This window comes from Paramormyrops kingsleyae, chromosome 19, assembly GCF_048594095.1.
Source record: "Paramormyrops kingsleyae isolate MSU_618 chromosome 19, PKINGS_0.4, whole genome shotgun sequence".
Lineage (NCBI taxonomy): Eukaryota > Metazoa > Chordata > Actinopteri > Osteoglossiformes > Mormyridae > Paramormyrops > Paramormyrops kingsleyae.
Window position 1 is genome coordinate 15,965,507 of NC_132815.1, and position 17,916 is coordinate 15,983,422.

At 46.6% G+C, this 17,916-nt stretch overlaps 1 protein-coding gene across 1 annotated transcript; it reads right to left on the bottom strand.

The window, feature by feature from the left end:
- Positions 1 to 4,485: 4,485 nt before the first annotated feature.
- dusp10 (dual specificity phosphatase 10) lies at positions 4,486 to 16,001 on the bottom strand. The gene is made up of 4 exons (XM_023800428.2): positions 15,790 to 16,001; positions 13,749 to 14,571; positions 10,142 to 10,498; positions 4,486 to 8,915 (listed from the first exon to the last, which is right to left on the bottom strand). The coding sequence occupies exons 2-4, from the start codon at positions 14,524 to 14,526 to the stop codon at positions 8,650 to 8,652; spliced, it is 1,401 nt and encodes a 466-aa protein (XP_023656196.1). The 5' UTR covers positions 14,527 to 14,571; positions 15,790 to 16,001; the 3' UTR covers positions 4,486 to 8,649.
- Between the last annotated feature and the right edge of the window lie 1,915 nt (positions 16,002 to 17,916).

Here is a 17,916-nt window from a genome sequence, read left to right on the forward strand (position 1 = left end):
CCTCTATGTGGCCAGTTGTTAAGTAAGTCCTATCAGTGCAAATTTCCCCCATCAGACCAGTGAATATCGAGAAAATGTGGGCCCTAATCCCCCCCCCCATGGCAGATTAAAAGCCCCTTTACTGAAAGACCACTTCAGCAGTCAACAGGACACTGAGATGTCACTGTGGCTTCCTTATGACACTGGAGCATCGCTAGGAATGGGACGAATGGTGGGCAGACACTCAACACTTCTGTCCTAAAATCGCAGTGAGAGATTCTCACTTACACATCCTTAGATGTGTCCACGGCGGATTGCAACATGCAGTGGTCGCTGATGCAGTGGTCGCTGGTCTATGGCTCGAGCAGTGTGTGATGAGTAACACTGTGCCATCAAACACGGTGACAGCTGTACAGAGGGGGTTTGTTTCAGGGGCCCCGCTCAAAAAGTTACTTCCTCTCAGATGTTTCAATCACGAAATGAATAGCTAGTGTGTCAGATAATTGTAGCTAGCTGGTTAGGAGAACATGCTGCTTCAGCCTCTCCTAAATAAGGAACATGTTTATTTAATATTTAGCATAGTGACTGCTTGCGGCCAATGGGGGAGACCCCAGACCTCAGGGGCCCAACGCAAATGTGTGGTTTGAGTGTTGAAAAACACTCCCACAGCACTTCTGGGGCATGACATGTGGACCTGATGCTGGTGCTGTCCCACGCTGCTGAGAAAACGCAGCTAGTTGAGCTAAACCTATATCACAATCAATGGGCCACCCATCCAAACAGCAGCCGTGTAGAACTAGTAAATATGCAAATATGCTGATGATTACCCGCTGAAGCAGGAAGAACATCTGCCAGTGATACAGAGATACGGATCAAAAGGACTTCACACCAATGAGACGTCTCCATCCTGACTGACTTTCATTTAATTGAGCAGGGAATGGATTAATTCAGAAACGCAGCTATGCACCGTGTATCTATCCCAGCCAAGGGAAATGATTTCAGTCTGACGTCAGGCACTGTGATTTCAAAAGAAAATCCATACTCCACTCCATTCCACTTGCAAGGTAATGGAGCGGAGAGAGCAGAGACACGCGGACAGATGTTTCGCTAAACGCCGCGGCATGTTCTGGGGCGAGTGGGTGAGAGCCAGTCAGAGCCATAAAACCCAGTCACGGCTCCTTTAAACGGCAGACCTGAGAGCCGTACAGTAAACTAGAGGAAGAGAGCCAGCCAATAGCCCAGGAAAAATACAATCTTTCAGAAGAAAGCTTACCTTCACAGGCCTCACCCTTATCTGCCTAGGTGGCCCTATTTGTCTGCGATGAGGTCATCGTTCCAGTTAGGTCCAGCTGGGTGTCATTACTGCTGGCAACCGGGCTGATTATCGTTCGCCATGGGAACATGGAATCACCCAGATCCAGCCCCCTGCCACTGCTGCAGCCCACAGTCATGACACGTGTGACTTGAACCAGACCAGACGTTTACCAGCAGGAAAGCGGGCAGTCCATGGTACACTGTATTGCTGCTTTCAGTCTCTTGTGTTCTTGGGCCCAGCAGGTTGGACAGTGATGCATAGAAGCCCAGTCTATCTGTGCAGCAGCATAGGCCCAGGTGTATGCATTATGCACTATGCGTGTGTGTGTAAGATGTGTGTGTGGGTGTGGATTAGGTTTATATTACATTGTAGGGATACTAATAGTGAAGAAAAAAACTGTTATTTTGACATTCTAGGGACCATTTTTCATGTCCCCACAAAGATCTATGAATGCAGTGAAAAAACTAGAAATGCCAAAAGTCTGGTTACTTATGGCGAGGGTGTGGATTCAAATCCTGTGACTGGCAGAGTAATCATGGCGTTGCTGGGCCTTGAGAAAAGGCCGTAACGCCGACTGATCGAGGGATGCTGACTGACCTCCAGCAGTGTTTACTATGGTGTCTGCTAAGGGCAGCAACATTACCAACGAAAATGAAAGTTTATATTACTAAATTGTCATTGTTGTATTCGCACTGTAATCTCCCATTTACCTTGACTCATGTACTGCTCACGGCTTCCGGGATCTTGCGGGATTAACTGCCGCTCCTCGACAGACAGCCGACTCTGGTTACAGAGACTCAGAGACAGTTGCCACAGCAATGACTCAATGCCTAGCACAGCACAGCCTTGTATTTAACATCCAAAAAACTGACCTTGCGAAATGCGGGAAGGCACTGACAGAAATATTCAAATAAAATGTTCATATTTTTTAACCTCAGTTTCCTGCAGGTAGTGACCTAAACCAGCGGCAATTTCTCAGCACGAACTTCAGCTCAAAAGACACCATACGGACTTCATTGGGTTTCCAGTGGTTTATGGCAGCAGTCATTTGGCCTGTATGAGTTAAGCTTTGTGCCATTTTGTGTTGCCGTCTGCAGTGAACTAGTGGTTCAAGGGCCTGACTGATGACCACAGCAGCTCCATGCGGCGGACGGTCTTCCCAAAGCTGCAGGTTCACGTGCCCAAGCCTGTATCACGTGTCAGGGGTGCGTGTGTATCGCGTGTGCGGATTCGGTGCTGATGGACGTTAGCATCTTGCTAATAGATGGTCCTCCCTGGGTTATTTATACCCAGTTTGCTTCCCCCTGGACCTCTCTAAAGAGGTGTCCATGATCAGACCTCCTCCCGGGCCACATCATGCCGGCCTTTCCTAATACGTACAAAAGCCGGCAGAGGTGGCGTGCAGACCCGCTAACATCAGGGCTATTCTGGTGCCGGTCCGAGCGTTGTGCTGATGGCGATGGATTAACGAGACCGGCCACTCGTCAGTCGTAATTAGAAACAACGCAGCCCCTATTTTAGGGCCTGTTCCTATGCAGAGAAGCTGACTAGCCACATGATGGGCCTCCGTACCTCTGCTCCTCCTCCCCGGTGTAACGCGGCCTTGCAGTCCGTCGGGAGTAAATATAGGGTGTACATCATGACACAGGGCTCAGAGGATGACGATTGGCCCCTCATTGCTGCCTCAAGTTTGCTTCAAAACCACAGATTTGTATTCCTTTCATTGAATTTTGTTTGTATGTTTGTACAGCACCTCTCCCAGTGTAATTGCCTCAAAGTGCTTAACGAGTAATCAAATGTCACTGACATATGACATAGTTTGTAAAAGTATAGTACAAATGAATTGTGAATAAAGTGTTGGTTCCAGTGAAAGTATATATTTCTTGGCCACATTTGTGGGTCTTGTTTACCGCAGGAAGTGTGCTTGCCAAACGAAACAGCATTTCCTGTTTCCAGCCCTGCTTCCTGTGTCTCATGGAGCTGACCTTGCTGTTTCTGTGACGGTCCACCCTGGCATGCGACTTGGGGGGGAGGGGGCATAACAGTGGCATGGCTGGCAGGGGGGGGCTGGTGGCCCACACGCAGGGCCAAGAGGGCAGAGCGACGCTGTGGGGTCACGCCGACTCATCCAAGCAGGTGATGTTTATTTACAGCGTGAACCCAGACACAGCAGCGCCCCCCAGCACCAGGATACTAACAGGATATACAGATAAATATTTAGAGGTATTAATATCCAATTATCACAGCAGTGGTTATCCACTGTTTTGGCAGCGTTGGTCCGGTCAGGCTGCGTCACCTGAACATGGCGTTCAGCTACAGTGGGTGGTCAACGCAACCAACCTCAGACTCTGCATGGTCACTGTCACCCCGCTAACCTGAACGCGGTGTTCAACTACAGTGGGTGGTCAACGCAGCCAGCCTTAGGCTCTGCACGGTTACTGTCACCCCGCCAGCCTGAACACGGCGTTCAGCAGCTCCTCCTTCTTACTGCAGGGCACTGAAGGATTCCTCCTGTCCGTGTCTGGTGAATTCTTGCTCTGTCCTCATGCTGGGGACGTGCTTCAGGTGCTCAAGGTTTGCATTAACCTCGCAACTTTGCACATAATTGCATCACTGGTCTCCTGTGACGAGATCATCAAGAAGAATGACCAGCAGTGTCCTTCTGCGTAGCACCTGCCTGTGACTTACCTACTCACTGGGTTATTTTAAAGGTCCCATTTTACCTACATTGTCTGCAAAGGTGTCGTCACTGTGTTTAGTAAATCACTGCCAGCCTCCTCACGTTGGTCAGAATCTCACAGGTTATCAGAGTTTAATCCTGTAAGCTGAGTTGCCAATCGAAAGGTCAGAAGCCTGGCAAAGGGCAGGTCAGGCGCTAGGATTGTATTGGGGAGAATCGCGAATCGAACAAAGGGCCAAACACAAGAGACTCCGAAATCGAGAGAATTCAGAATCAAAAGAATAGAAAATAAGAAATGTTCAGACCAGCACTTGAAATGAGAGTCATCAGTGTATCACCATGCTGGAATTATAGCACAGGTGAAAACAATGAGGTGACAGGATTAGTCCAATCAGTATTTTGGAGGGGGTGACTGCAGGCGATTCCACTGGAGTTTGTGGGGGTGTGACAATATCCAGCCTGTATGAGAACAGGGTTCTGCTCGATTAAATAACAGCCAGCACACAAGAGGTCTGGAATCATTTAATCCCTTTATTTCAAAATCCACAAGGAAGGTAAGGAACTACAAAATTACAATACTTAAACTTTGACAGTTTAAGAAAAGGGATAAATAAGTTGGAAATATTGAACAGGTCATGCAGGAGATGTGGAAGAAGGCCTCATCTTAAATATAGCACCCTTTATGAAAAAATAAATCCTGCTGTTTTATAAGTCAGTGCAAAAATAGTAATGATTTATGCATAGAAATGAAGTCATGGAGACATACAGAATATACTCAACAACACAATATATGCACACACACCTACTGTATCTGCACGTGCATGACGAACACAAGCCATTCACAAGAACCTTAAGGATGGCACACGCGGAGCGGTAAACACCCCCTACCACAGTGACGGGTCTCTCCGGCTTTCCGGTGGAGACGCATGAAGGGTTAAAGCCCTGGGGGGAGTCTGCATAAACCGCGTTGTGACAGTTAATGCGTCGCCAGATGCACCGTGATCTCTGCCGCTGCGTAATGCGCAGTTCATGCCTCGCACCCAAGAAATAGTGACACAGTATTTCCCACTTGTCTACAGGAAGCTCTTGTGCTCACGAAGGCCCTTGGAAGGGGACGGAAAAGGCAGCACGGTGGCCACGCCCTCCCGCAGGGGCAGCTGCATCGCTCCCAAGTGATAGGCGCGTGGTCTAACAGCTTTTAAAATGCAGCCACCTTCAACAGCTTTCACAGCAAATATCTGCGCTGGGGAATCTCCCAGGAAATGAACACTGATACGATACAACATGCAGGTAAGAAGCACATGACCGGCGTCACATGACGCCCAGCGCTGGTTCCACCCTGCTTCCTACCGTCAAATCATTCGAACGATATTTTTTTTAAAACCTACATAGGCACACAAATGGCAAATGCACTCTCAGTCTCCGCCCATCTGCACACAAAACTGAAAAATTTACCTACGTGGTAGTTCAAGCAACAGCTAGATATATTTTAGCCAATGATACAGTAAAATTTGCGTTTATTTCAAGGAACACGGATGACGGAAATGTCACATCTGAATGGTTGCCCACAGACACACAATATCAGGAACATCGATATTAAAGACCGAAAATGAATTACATGTAACATCTGCCCCAAGACATGTGTACAGTGACACACTTTTTTAGTCAGCACATATTTACTGGATTGCTTAATTGCTTATTTTTGGATGTTATTCGAAGTGTAAGTATACTGTGTCAACGAATGAAATGTAAACCGGCGAAAACAGACAGCGCATAAAATTCAGAGTGTGTATCCAGATCTCACAGCAAAAGCGGTTAAATATGTCCGGAGGGTCACCTCTTGGGCAGACAAAATACCTATCATCTACAGCTAAAGCATTTCCCAAACGCAAGCTTACATTAGCCCTATATTCAGGTCATCTCACTGACTACAATTACAGGCTCATTTCAATTCATGAAAAAGTGTATTTAATGAGACAGGATGTAAGATGTATGCTCGTTAGATGAAGACGCTTGACTGGAAACTGAATCCGCTGAGAAATATTCAATCGTACAGTCTCTCCAAGGTCGCCTCCTTCGAAATTACAAGCTGTGTTTTTATCTAAGGTACTGTGTGTGCAGGCTGATAGCTCTTCTGCAAAGCACAGGTGCTCTGGCGTCGACTCCTTATGTAAGTGGGATGTGATCGCAAACGTTGCCTTGTTGGTCGGGGTGTGATCGATGCTAAACGTGTGCCGGTTTTCCTTTAAAGAAGACGACTCTATAGAGAAACCAGGGGATGCTGATGATGACCTGCTAGCCCTCTTATCCTCCACCAGGAACAAGATGAAATACGACTACGAAAGAAGGACGATGGTCAAACGACGTCACAGTAGCTAGTGAGCAAGCAAATAAATAGCATCAATGCATTTTTTCCTCACGTGTGTGTAGGACTACCACTGCTAACCGTTGGGCTCATGAGTAAGACCCTTAATCCCCAATTGCTCCAGGGACTGGCTGACACTGCTTTCTCAAATGTTCATCATTTTGGAAAAAAAGCATCTGCTAAAATAAACCTGAATGGATTCAACCAAAAAGAAATAAATGGATCGAGGGAATGCTAACGTGTAGAACGCCAACATTTCTTCATGTTTGGCCCTTGCTTGCCAGAGAGGTGTTGCGTTATCTCTCTGGCGGTGGTTAGTGGGTTTGTGCTCTGATATCCACACTGGCGCCTGTTAGTTTCCTCACGCATCACCTGTGAGCTCACACCTGCCTCCGTCATGTTCATCCCACTTCAGCATTGTAGGATAGAGAATGGGACTGTGTGTGTGTTTTTTACACCAGATTAGGTCTTGGTAGCCTAATGGCAGCTTACAGAATGAGCCTTGCGACTGCTACATGTACCAGAAGCTGTTCGTTCCCCAGCACGGCGGCTTCCCAGACCGTGACACATAATCCAAACAGCCTGTGAAGCTAGCATGCAAAGCGCTACAACAGACGGTACGAGAGGCGCACGCTGTGATGTAGCGCCCTCACAACCAATGGGAAGACGGCAGGAGCTTGGCCAGAAATAACCAGCAGAGTCAGGGCGGTAAGGGGAATCGGCATGCTTTGAGACAAGCTAAATAGGCAGTTAGCTACCAAAAACAAAGCCTGGAAATCCGAGACTCCAGAAAGCGGCGTACAGCAGTCTCGGGGCTCGCAGCAGCAACGGTTTAGTAGTATGATCATCTACACCTCTCCTTCTTGTTTTGGAGGCAGATTGTACATGAAAACCCTGGAGACGCCTCTTGACCTTGTGCGGTCACCTGTAGTCGCCCATAGCTACTGTTGTTCTCTATTTATGCAAATCCGTGAAGTTGTTTTAAGAAGTTGCAGCAAACGTTTTTGGGAAGACGTGTCAAACTGGGGTTCTTAGTTCCTGCCATTTTTAGGCTGGGTGAGGAGGTACGGTATAAATTAAGGCAACTACCAGGGAGCGGCGAGAGTGCGGGCTGCTGGGAAGTCGGACACAGCCTCGTAGAGTCACCCAATGCCTTCAAAGACGGGGTAGGATGGCCCGGATTCCCCACCCCTACCCGAGAGCCCAAACGCTGAAGGTTACATCACAGCTGTGGGTGTCTGCATCCAGGATCATAATTTGTTGTATTTGTAAAAAATATATATATTATATGCACGTTAAAACCGAAGCATTTTAAAAATAGGGTGTTGAACATCTGTCATAAGAGGCACAAGGATAAACCAGAGGAAAAGCAGCCATGAATGGCAAAACAAGCAGAGAATAGGACTATTCTGAGGTGTGTGATCTCCTAACACACTGTACAAGACTAAAGCCTGGCCCAGCACTGCTCTCTACACACCTCTGTCTCTCGACCCGGTACTGACATGCATATGAACTTTACATCTGGAAAACAAGGGAATTCCCCTACAGTGAATATCTGGGGAACGCCTGTTATGGGACTAGCACTATGCTACTGAGACACACAGCTTATCGAGAATGGGTTCAACTTCTTCATGTGGAGTGTTCAGATGAAGTCGTAGACTGCTATGAAGTGCCAAGAAATTAAGTAACATCTCTTTGTCTTCCTGTCATACTCCTGTGCCACGAAATTCGGCACAAGCCCCAGTATCTGAAGCCAAACTGAAAACAATAACAAAACTTTGTTTAATCACTTGTGAGCTGGATGCGTTTAATGAGCACTCTATATACACAGGTCCAGCTCCTGTCGCATTCCACACAGAAATTATTGCACAGTGAAGCCACAGAGGACTTAGTCTGCTCACTGCCCCCTAACCCCGCGTTTCAATTCCCATATAAAAATAGCTTGAGGACATTAACACACCAAGTAATGCATTCGCTTTTTTGGCGGGGGGCACGCTTGCCCTCTTGGTGGAGACCGAACCAGTTGTCCCAATGCCACTAGGAGACGGGAAGCTCTCCCACTGCAGAGAGGAGGACACACTCCGGTCCTGCTTGGTCACGTCTGCTTCGGCGTGCTCCTGTACGCACAACACGCCTCGGGATCAGGGCCGCAGCACTCCAGGCCTCTGGACCAAGTCCCAGTCTTCTCGAGACCTCAGATCCAGATCTCTCCCAGCTCAAGTTGTACCGGAAGCTCTGAGGAAGCTCAGCAAACGTGTTCACCTTCATAGCCAATCACAAAAGGACCCATGTCATCCTTAAAAGCTCTTTTCAGACGATGGTCTCCACCCCGATGAGCTTTGGTGTCAGGATCCGTGGGGTGATGCCGTTGTTGAGGTCCTCCTCAAACTCCAGCAGCTGTCCCATAAAGTTGAGGTTTGGAGATATAATCGGCCTTCTCGTTTTGACAAACTTGTAGGCGTCCGTCATGGTCATCCAAGTGTGCTTCATTAAGTAGGCGATGACGATGGTGGCCGATCGTGAGACGCCGGCCTGACAGTGAATGAGGACGCCCCGTCCGGCTTGGTGAGCCTCTTCTGTGGGCAAAAACACACAATAAAGTATGATCACACAACTCTGTGATTTCATGGACCATTTTTAGCAACATAAATCAGCGCAAACAGCTTGCTTCTGTCGGCTTCCCACGGTAACCCCGAATTCCCACCACGATCCAAACAACACAGACCAGCCTCTGCAAAACCATCCTTAATGCATCATGGTGTGCGGTAATTTATGAAGTGCAGTCCCGCTCAGGAAGGGCTTCATATCGCCGACACCCAAACTGAATAAGCAATTACTGAAACCAGATGGATTGCCACGAGGGGTGATTTTTTTAACACAGAAAATATCTGCACAATGTTTCCTTACAGATTCCCTACAAACCACATTAATTCTAAATTTACACCCTACTAACACTGTAAACCTTAACATTATAATCGGTCTACCAAACACAGTGATGAAGTAATGGTAACTGAGGATACCTCTGGATGAAGAAGTGATGTCTGACACACAACAACTTATTCAGAACAGTCAGTTTCATGCACATCATATTTAATTTTTAGTGCCATTAAGCTGGAGCATAAGTAGCTCACTGCGCCCTCTACAGGCGACCGGGAAGGCATTTACTAGCGTGCTCAGGTGAGCTCCGAATGTCTACAAACACACACAAAGTCAAGCTTCAGGAACAAACGACTGGATCTTTAAATCCTTCACGCTCGAAGGCTGACTTTACAAAACGAGGCACCCCACAGAGTCTAACTTCTAAAAAAAACCAGAGCTGTGCTTCAAGGGCATTCCGGTGAGATTCTGGCTTAAATACGGATATCCTGAGAACCTGTCGCCCCCTGACTCTACTCGCTTTGGCACTGATAGAAGAGCTGTAGGCTTAGGGAAAGGTTCTGTCCCAACAAGGGCATGTCTCGTTCTTTTGTAGGTCTCTCCTGTGTTATCAGCTCTCTTCCACCGATAATGTGAAAAATAAAGTAAGAAAGTCCGTAAGTAAATGAATATGCAGAAAAATACTGTATTTATCACACACATTGAATGAGACTTTTCTGTTACATTGTACCTTGTGTCTTGTATTTATTCTTTGTCGGCATTATTTCATAATTGTTAGTTGCCCAATGTCATGGGGCCTCCAACTATAAAAGGCTGTGCCAAAAAAAAATTTCCACTGGCCTTTGTCATGTGGCAACAAAGATTCTGATTCAGATTTTGGAGGGAAAATTTTGAGTGAAATAGCACAAATGTCAGCTTTACCTACCGATGAACTCAAACGCCTCCTCAAAGTACTGCCTGAGGTTCTGCTTGTTGCTGTCTGTGGCGGGGAGGCGCTTGTACTTCAACAGGCCCTGCTCGTAGTGGTAGAGGGGCAGGTGCGTGGTGACGTTGAGCACGAAACCGACGTTCAGCCTCTGCATGAGCTCCAGATCCTGAGCATCGTGCTCATTCCCCAGGTACAGGAAGGGGAGGATGGCGGTCAGCTCGGCGTTCTCCATGTCGGGCGTAGCGGGCAGGGAGGGGGGCAGGGCAGTGGCCCCGCCCGAATCCAGCCCCTCATCCAGCTGCAGGAAGTTCTCACAAAGGTTCTCATGACTTTGCCGGAAGCTGCTCAGGCCTCCTATAAAAGGGGAGTGAGAGGGTACCATCAGGGGTGGGTCTGGCATTTTGGGGGCCCACTCAAAAAGTCACTTCAGAGACCCCTGCCCCCCTGGGCTAGTGACTGTATATGGACAACAGGGGACCTCAAACATCAAGGGCTCCCACGCAAAAGCATGGTTTGCATGCCAGTAAACACCACCGCCCAAGACGTCACACTCTCACAAGGGTGGCGGACTGGTGGCGGTAAAGGGCGTGAGCGGCCAGTATGGTGTGAGGCCTGATAGGACTCCTTTACAGAGTCAGGCTTCTGTATGAAAACTCACATTATGCCCATTTTTTGCTGGTTTCTGCATTATTATTTTCTATAAACGTGAGCCCACGTTATATTTCTTCGACCAGCTCCTGTCCACACAAGTCAAGTCTCGGCTAACTGCAATCCAGTGAAATCGCAGTCACAGTTCAGTTCTTATCCTGTATATTTCTGGTATAACTGTTAAAAATTAAATAAACATGAACAAGGATATAATGACATTTACCACACATTTTACGCTACGCCTTAAGCTACCACATGGAACCTAGGAATCACACTTTCCTCAACTATTGGACGGGGTCAGGGTTAGTCAGACAACGACTGAGCACCTGTTGGTATTACATCAGCACTTTGACCTTCCACCAGTACTCCCAGTGTCGAGGTATTAAAGTCAGTATCAGTTAATGTATTGTTCACAAGAGAAATGACATAATGCCAAATGACATCATCACATGCCCTCACCACATAACCATGGAAATGAGGTAGGGGAGCAAACCACATCCACTGCCGGGTGGGGGCGTAAATCACCTGCTAAGCACAACTAACAAACTAGCTCAACAAATCCGTTAGTAAATGAATGAAAGTCACATTTGTATATCACGGATCAATGACAGTACTGGTTGGGTAACACTGACAGGTCCTGTATGCATGAGAATCATCCCCCCTCCCAGTGTCACAAATTCATGGCTTCCTGTGGTAACTGATCCAGTTAAATTAAGGGAGGGGACCTTCCCTCGACCTCAGAATCTGGTCATAACTCATAACGCATAAAATGCCCTGAGAGCTCTGTTTCTGGCATCAGTTAAGTCTTTGATCGGTTTCGTTCACTTTACATAAGTGGCATATTAAGCACCAATTTTTTTTTTTTTTTAAATGTCTTCAACGCTTCCCCTTCGATGAAGCAACTTTGAACAGCTCTAAAGTGAGATATACTGAAGATTAAAAAAAAAAGTGACACCATGTGATCACGTGACCTTGCTGAGGAAAGTACCGAGGTCTCTCATATACAGCTCCCCGTCCTGCTGCTGTTTTTAAAAAGATTACCACATTGCTGACAGGTTTGTCGGGTGTCATTAAACCATATTTTAGACAAATATGCTGGTATATCTACGTTCTTTGTTTAACAGCTTCTTCCTGTGCTGGCCAAACTTGACTGTATTCCGTTAACACACTGAAAAATAATGTTAATTATTACTTAAAAAGCAAGCCTTATCCTGTTTTTATGATAATAATAATAATATAATGACAGAAAAGGTTTTTTATGAGCTAAATATAGCTATGATGTCCACATGCTTGTAATCAATAGATATGACTCAGGACATTTACATTTCCAAGCGACACGGTCAATCCTTTCTAATTTATGGCTGAACCTTTTTTCCCACACAGTACTGGAATAAATCATTCTAGCCATCCCCGATTCAGTAGCCTGAAGTCAAAGCCATTACCGTCACATTACGTTTTGTCACAGACGGCTTTCAGCGTTGTCTTTGGATGCCTTTGAAGGCATCTGCCGGGTTTTTAATTGAAATACGTGGAAAATCAGCGAAGAGAATTGATATGGCGTGTACATATGCTGACGCCCGGCCTTAACAAACAGGATTAGCAGGTGATTGATGGTCATTCGTTCTGTAACTGCCCCTCAGGGCTGCAGGATGCACACATGGGTTTCGGCTAAAATCCCAGGCCTTCCCTCTCATTCCAGGGCCTGTTTTTCAGGAAGGGTGTAACCTGGCCTCTCAGCACCACATCATCTGTGGCACTGATGTGCTCAGCCCCAACCCGCCCCCCCCCGAGGCCAGATCCCCAAACCAAAAGATGGAGAATGTGGCCCCCAGCCAGCAGCGGCTGCTAGGCCAGAGCTCAGTGTTTACAAACAGCTGCTGTAAAATCAGCCAAATGTCCCGCCGTCACACAGCAGGAGTCAAAACCAGAGGCTTTTTTCATTCAGGATTGGGTTACGTCTTAATCCATAAACACATATCTTCAGTCTAAAGTAAACATTCAGGCCCTTAAAGCACGAGCTTGACACAAAGGTTTAACAAACACGTCATGGAAAATTCACCCCAAATAAGAAGGGGGCCACAACCCCTGAAGAACAAGGACACATGAGAAAGTTTGTTCCTCTTGACGGAGTCACCCTTTAATACCGTATTTTACATATTTTTTAGGAGACACTTCTATCTGAAGCGATATAAGCATTGCTGAGAAAGCAGTGTCAGGAGCAACTGGGAGCAAAGGGTTTTGCTCAGGGATCAAACAGTAAAGAACAGTAAAGAAACCCATGATCTTCCACTCATGTACATGGAATTCTAAAATACAGAGGCACACACACTGCCCCCAAGAATTTATTTGGTTCTTCTAAGGCTTGACGCCAGGTCGAATGATATGATGACACAACTGCTAGGCGATTGAGCTACTTGGCTCTCATTGAGTCCGAAGGTTCGTAGCATCAGCGAGCTTCAGCTCCTTTTCAACGCCACCCAGGAATCTCACATCCTGACTATCTGGGCCCGAGCAGGAAGGAAACGTTTCTGAATGAGACTCTCCTACAAGCCTACAGCCAATCACGTCTTCAGGTAAACAATTCCTTTTAAAAAGTCAGCATTTTCTGCACACGTAGAGGTACAGCGACCGGGAGTCTTGCGCCTGCGATTAAAAAGCCGATATACGGGCAGTCTGATATGTCTGAAACACGGCGGAAAGTCCACGGCGAAACAGATCGCTGCCTACGTGAAGAAATCCCTAGAGACTCAGGCCTCCTCTATTCCCTGCCCCCGTCAGGCCTACTCCGCCATGACACACCAGCCAAAACTGCTGACATGAAATAGGCCTCCCCTCCTCCCATCGATCGATAGACCCAAGCTGAAGTACGTGCTTAAATTAAACTAGTGTCGCTTCCCTGGGCCTCTTCAGGTTCTGCTGCTCAAATGGCTCAAGCCAAGTACTCAAAGAACTTTACCTTTCAAAACCAGGGGGTCCTTCCCTTCTCTCCTGAGTGACTCCAGGACGACATTGAGGGGCTGCGATGGCATCAGTCTGCTGGGGTCGCTAGTGCTATCATCGTAAACAACTATCTCTTTGGAGAAGATGCCCTTATAGGAGTCCTTGCCTTCCCGGCAGGAGATCAAGTCCAAAACAGTGATCTTGCCCTGCTGCAGCCTCCGGCGGCTGATCTTGTCGGAACAGCTGATGTGCAGCGCCCCCTGGATGTGGCTTTTATTATACTCCGTAAACGGACGGCAGTCGATGATGACCGGCACTGGGCCGATTTGGTGGCCTTTGGGACAGCGGGTCATCTTCTTGGCCAGCTCGTTGGGGTGGATGACACGGGTGGCGCTGGTGCCGGGCCCGAGAATGCCAACCGAGGCTGGAGAGCTTGCCGCCTCATTATTGTTGACCATGGGGCCAGGAGTGCCGGCGAAGGGGACCCCCGAGCTCAAGTTGGGACTGCTGACACTGATCTGGCTCTGGCTTTGGCTGTCCTTCTCGTAGGTGGTCACCGTGCAACAGCTGGCGCTGCTGCATCCGCAAGACAACGATCGCGATGAGCCGTTGGATGAGGGCATATAAGTCAGATTGGCAGCCCGGATCTTCACCACAGCTGTGCCGATGGCGATCTGGCCGGAGACAGAGATGGGATCCAGGTAACTGGTGTCCGGGCAGAGTTTGAGTTCCTGAGGACGGACAGGCCTTGGGAGGGGCACCACAATTCTGTCGTCGAGGGGAGATGGAGGCATGGGGAAGCTGAAGACTGGCGACAAGCGAGAACTCAGGAATCCGGGCTGCGGGCAATCAGAAGGTCACAATCAGATGGCGACGAGACAGCAGCCAATCAGAAGCTCAGAATCAGACAATGGCAAGACCACAGCCAATCAGAAATCATGTCTAATTATAGGCCATTACAGATTGGGATAATTGATTTATTAACTTCACAACTGCAGTGCTTTTTCTCCCCACAGAGTATACTTTAACAGATTACACATTAATCTGAAAGTCTGAAGCATAAACTTTGTTTTTATTCTCAATATTTTCCTGTAAATGAACCACTACAGGATAGAAATTAATCAAACTATGTTCATAATCACGAAATCTCTCCAGGGCCTTAAATGGACATTTTGAACCACTTTTATATTTTAAAGGATCCTATTTAATCGCACCGAATATTTTCTATAATGTTATTCGGTTTAATAATTCCGAATTTATTTCAGCTCGAAACCAAGCAGAGCTCAGGTCAGACTTTGACTTTAATCCACGATGTTAAAAATTATTTTTCAGCAAACGGCAACATAACAAAATACTGCACCCACTGCGGGAGTACTTCTAAAAAGGCGTCTGGGGCAGATGACGGCTCAGCCGGAGCCTTTTCCCATCATTTATGCGTCTTATAGCATCACGGTTGTTGTCACACCAGTACGTGTTACAGTTACAGACTATGCAACGAAAAATGGAAAGAATGAATTAATCACAGATACCGGCATGAGTACGTGCACAGAATTAAGACACGGGTCACTGTTCAGCTGTCCAAAGGGAAGTTTTATTAAATATTATTTTTATTAATATCCAAACGCTAGGTGATTCTGATCAAACCGACTATATTTAAGTAATCAATGTAAACGCATTTATTGATCGTCACAATTTATCACAATTGCACCGCACGGCCGCTTACATCGATCGGCTTTCATGGTTGCAGAATATAAATGAGCAACTTCATACAAACTCGGGCGAAAACGCACAGGTGTTAATGTCCGCGTTTGAAAGCCCAGCGTCTCAAATGCAAAATAATGCGGACTATGTTATCGTTTACTTATAATCCGCGCTTCTGCATTAAACTGAAAGACTGGATCAATTAACTGGCATTTCCAAGTGTGGACGGAGCTCGCACGTTTAGTTAAACGGAACAACATGTATGACTACGTACAAAATTAAATGAAATAAAAATACATAAAAGAGAAACTTTTTTATCCTGCGGCGTTTTGAAATATTTCCGAAGCTTTACTCACATTTTTGTGTCAGTCGTATCCCCTGCCGGCCGCTGTCATCGGGTTTTAATGTTAATTTCTATGTGTCTTCAGCCCGTCCCATTGTGGTGGACTCGCATCATTTCTCACCTCCAATGGAGGCTCAGGCTCATGTTAAATACGCGAAACACGGGCGGAGCAGCGGCGGCCCCTGGGCGGTGGGGGTGGAGTCTGCCGGCTGTAATGTGCGCTTTCTACGGGGGGCCGCCGGGTGAACAATGCTCAGGGTCCCGTGTGCGAGAGCCGGATGATGTCATTGGCGACCAATGAAGGAGCGCCGCAGCCGGACCGGGGAAGAATCAAAGCCGCTTGGCTCGGCTCGGTTCGTCCAGGCTCGACTCAACTCGGATCGGCACGGCTGAAAGCCTAAAACCCGGATGTCTGTTTGTACTGCTCAGGGTCGGCCGGGCTGCTTCTGCTTTAGAGAGTCTGAAATGTGCAAAATCATGCCTGCTGCACAAAAGCGTCCGGAGTCACTTGGCTTCCGTAAATCAATCACATTTGTTAATTGAAAAGCAGACCTTGATTTCTGTTAAAACATCAAGTATTCTAATTGGAGAAATATGTAACCACTTTAAATGTAGCTGTTTTTAATTTTCATTTATTTTCATTTCTTTTCTGTTTGTTTGTATTTCATGTGATTTGTGCCAGATTTACTCATTTAATAAAAACCCCAGTGCAATGAAAATATTTTCAAAATAATGATACATTTTTCACACATCCAGGCTCTCCCTGATACACAGCCAGTGACTACCCTTTTCAATATGACTTTCAGCTGCATTTGCAATGGTGCAAATCACAATGCATTGGAACATTTTTTTCCAGTTCACCAGTTATGTGTTAACTTTGTGCTTTACTATTTAAGGAAAATGTTAGGCATAAGCAGATAATCGGCCTTTTGCACTAGCTTAAAATGATGTCGAGTTGTGAGCCCCTCCTAAAAGCGAGGATCATTGTGAAGTTTGGCCTCTTCAAAACAAGGACTATATTTTTAGTGCTTTTCCTGGGCTCAGCCCAAGTGACCCTGGAAGCCTTTACAAAATGTCAAGTAATATTGTTGGCAGTAAATCTCCCTGCCCCTCAGTGAAGGGTGGCTTGTGCTGTTTATCTGTGTGAAGGTGTTCTGTGGTGTGTGTGTGTGTGTCTGTCTGTAACTGTCTGTTTGTCTGTGTGTGTCTGTGTGTGTGTGTGTGTGTGTGTGTGTTTCTATGCCAATGTGTGTGCATGTGTGTGTGTTCTGTGGGTGGGGCTGCGGCTTTAACACCGCCCAACCGAAAAGCATCTAAGTGTTCTATTTATATGTAGAGGCAGAGTGAAACCATGCAGGACAAGTATTCATGCATCTATAAATAGTGTAGATCTGTTGTTCTTTTAAACACACAATCGAAAATGATCATAGCTTTTCTGAAAGGCAAACGGCGTGGGATTTACCGTGACATAAAACTGAGAGAATAAACTATTATTTCCCAGAAATTAAGAACTGATATGTATACAATTTATAATTCATATACATAAATAGTTTGTATATAGTTTGAACAAGTCCTACACTTTTTGCTTTCTCACTTGTTTACAAAATTTATTTTGAATACACCGGCGACAACAGAATGGAAAGTGAAAATTACTGGCATCCTGCAGGTTCCCGCAGCATAGCGCTGAAAAAGTGGCACTGGCAGAAGTGCTCCTGAAGTTACAGTCGCACAAGTCGCGCCTGCAAACATCTGTCGGCTGCCTTTCATAGGACACAGCGCCCGTCTGTGATGTAGCTCACCGCGGCGGAACCAACACCTGTCTGTGCCTCGTGCTCCCGCCTCCTTCTATAGTGCCAAGATACTCATGTGCAGAAACATTCTCCTCTCACCATCTGGGTATTTTCAGGTCCCTCTTCTCCTCATCAAAATCACCCTCATTCTTTATTCTCTGATTTTCAATTTTTTCCTCATTATTTTGTTCCGATTGTTTCTGGAGGTACTCTGACTTAGTTGTGTGGAGAACAAAGCTGCAATATCCATCCTCATCAAAGATCATGTTCTCAAAGTGCATGCATTACATGACCACTCAGTATTACCCATCCGTCCATTCATTCATTTTGGCACCCGCTTATCCTATTCA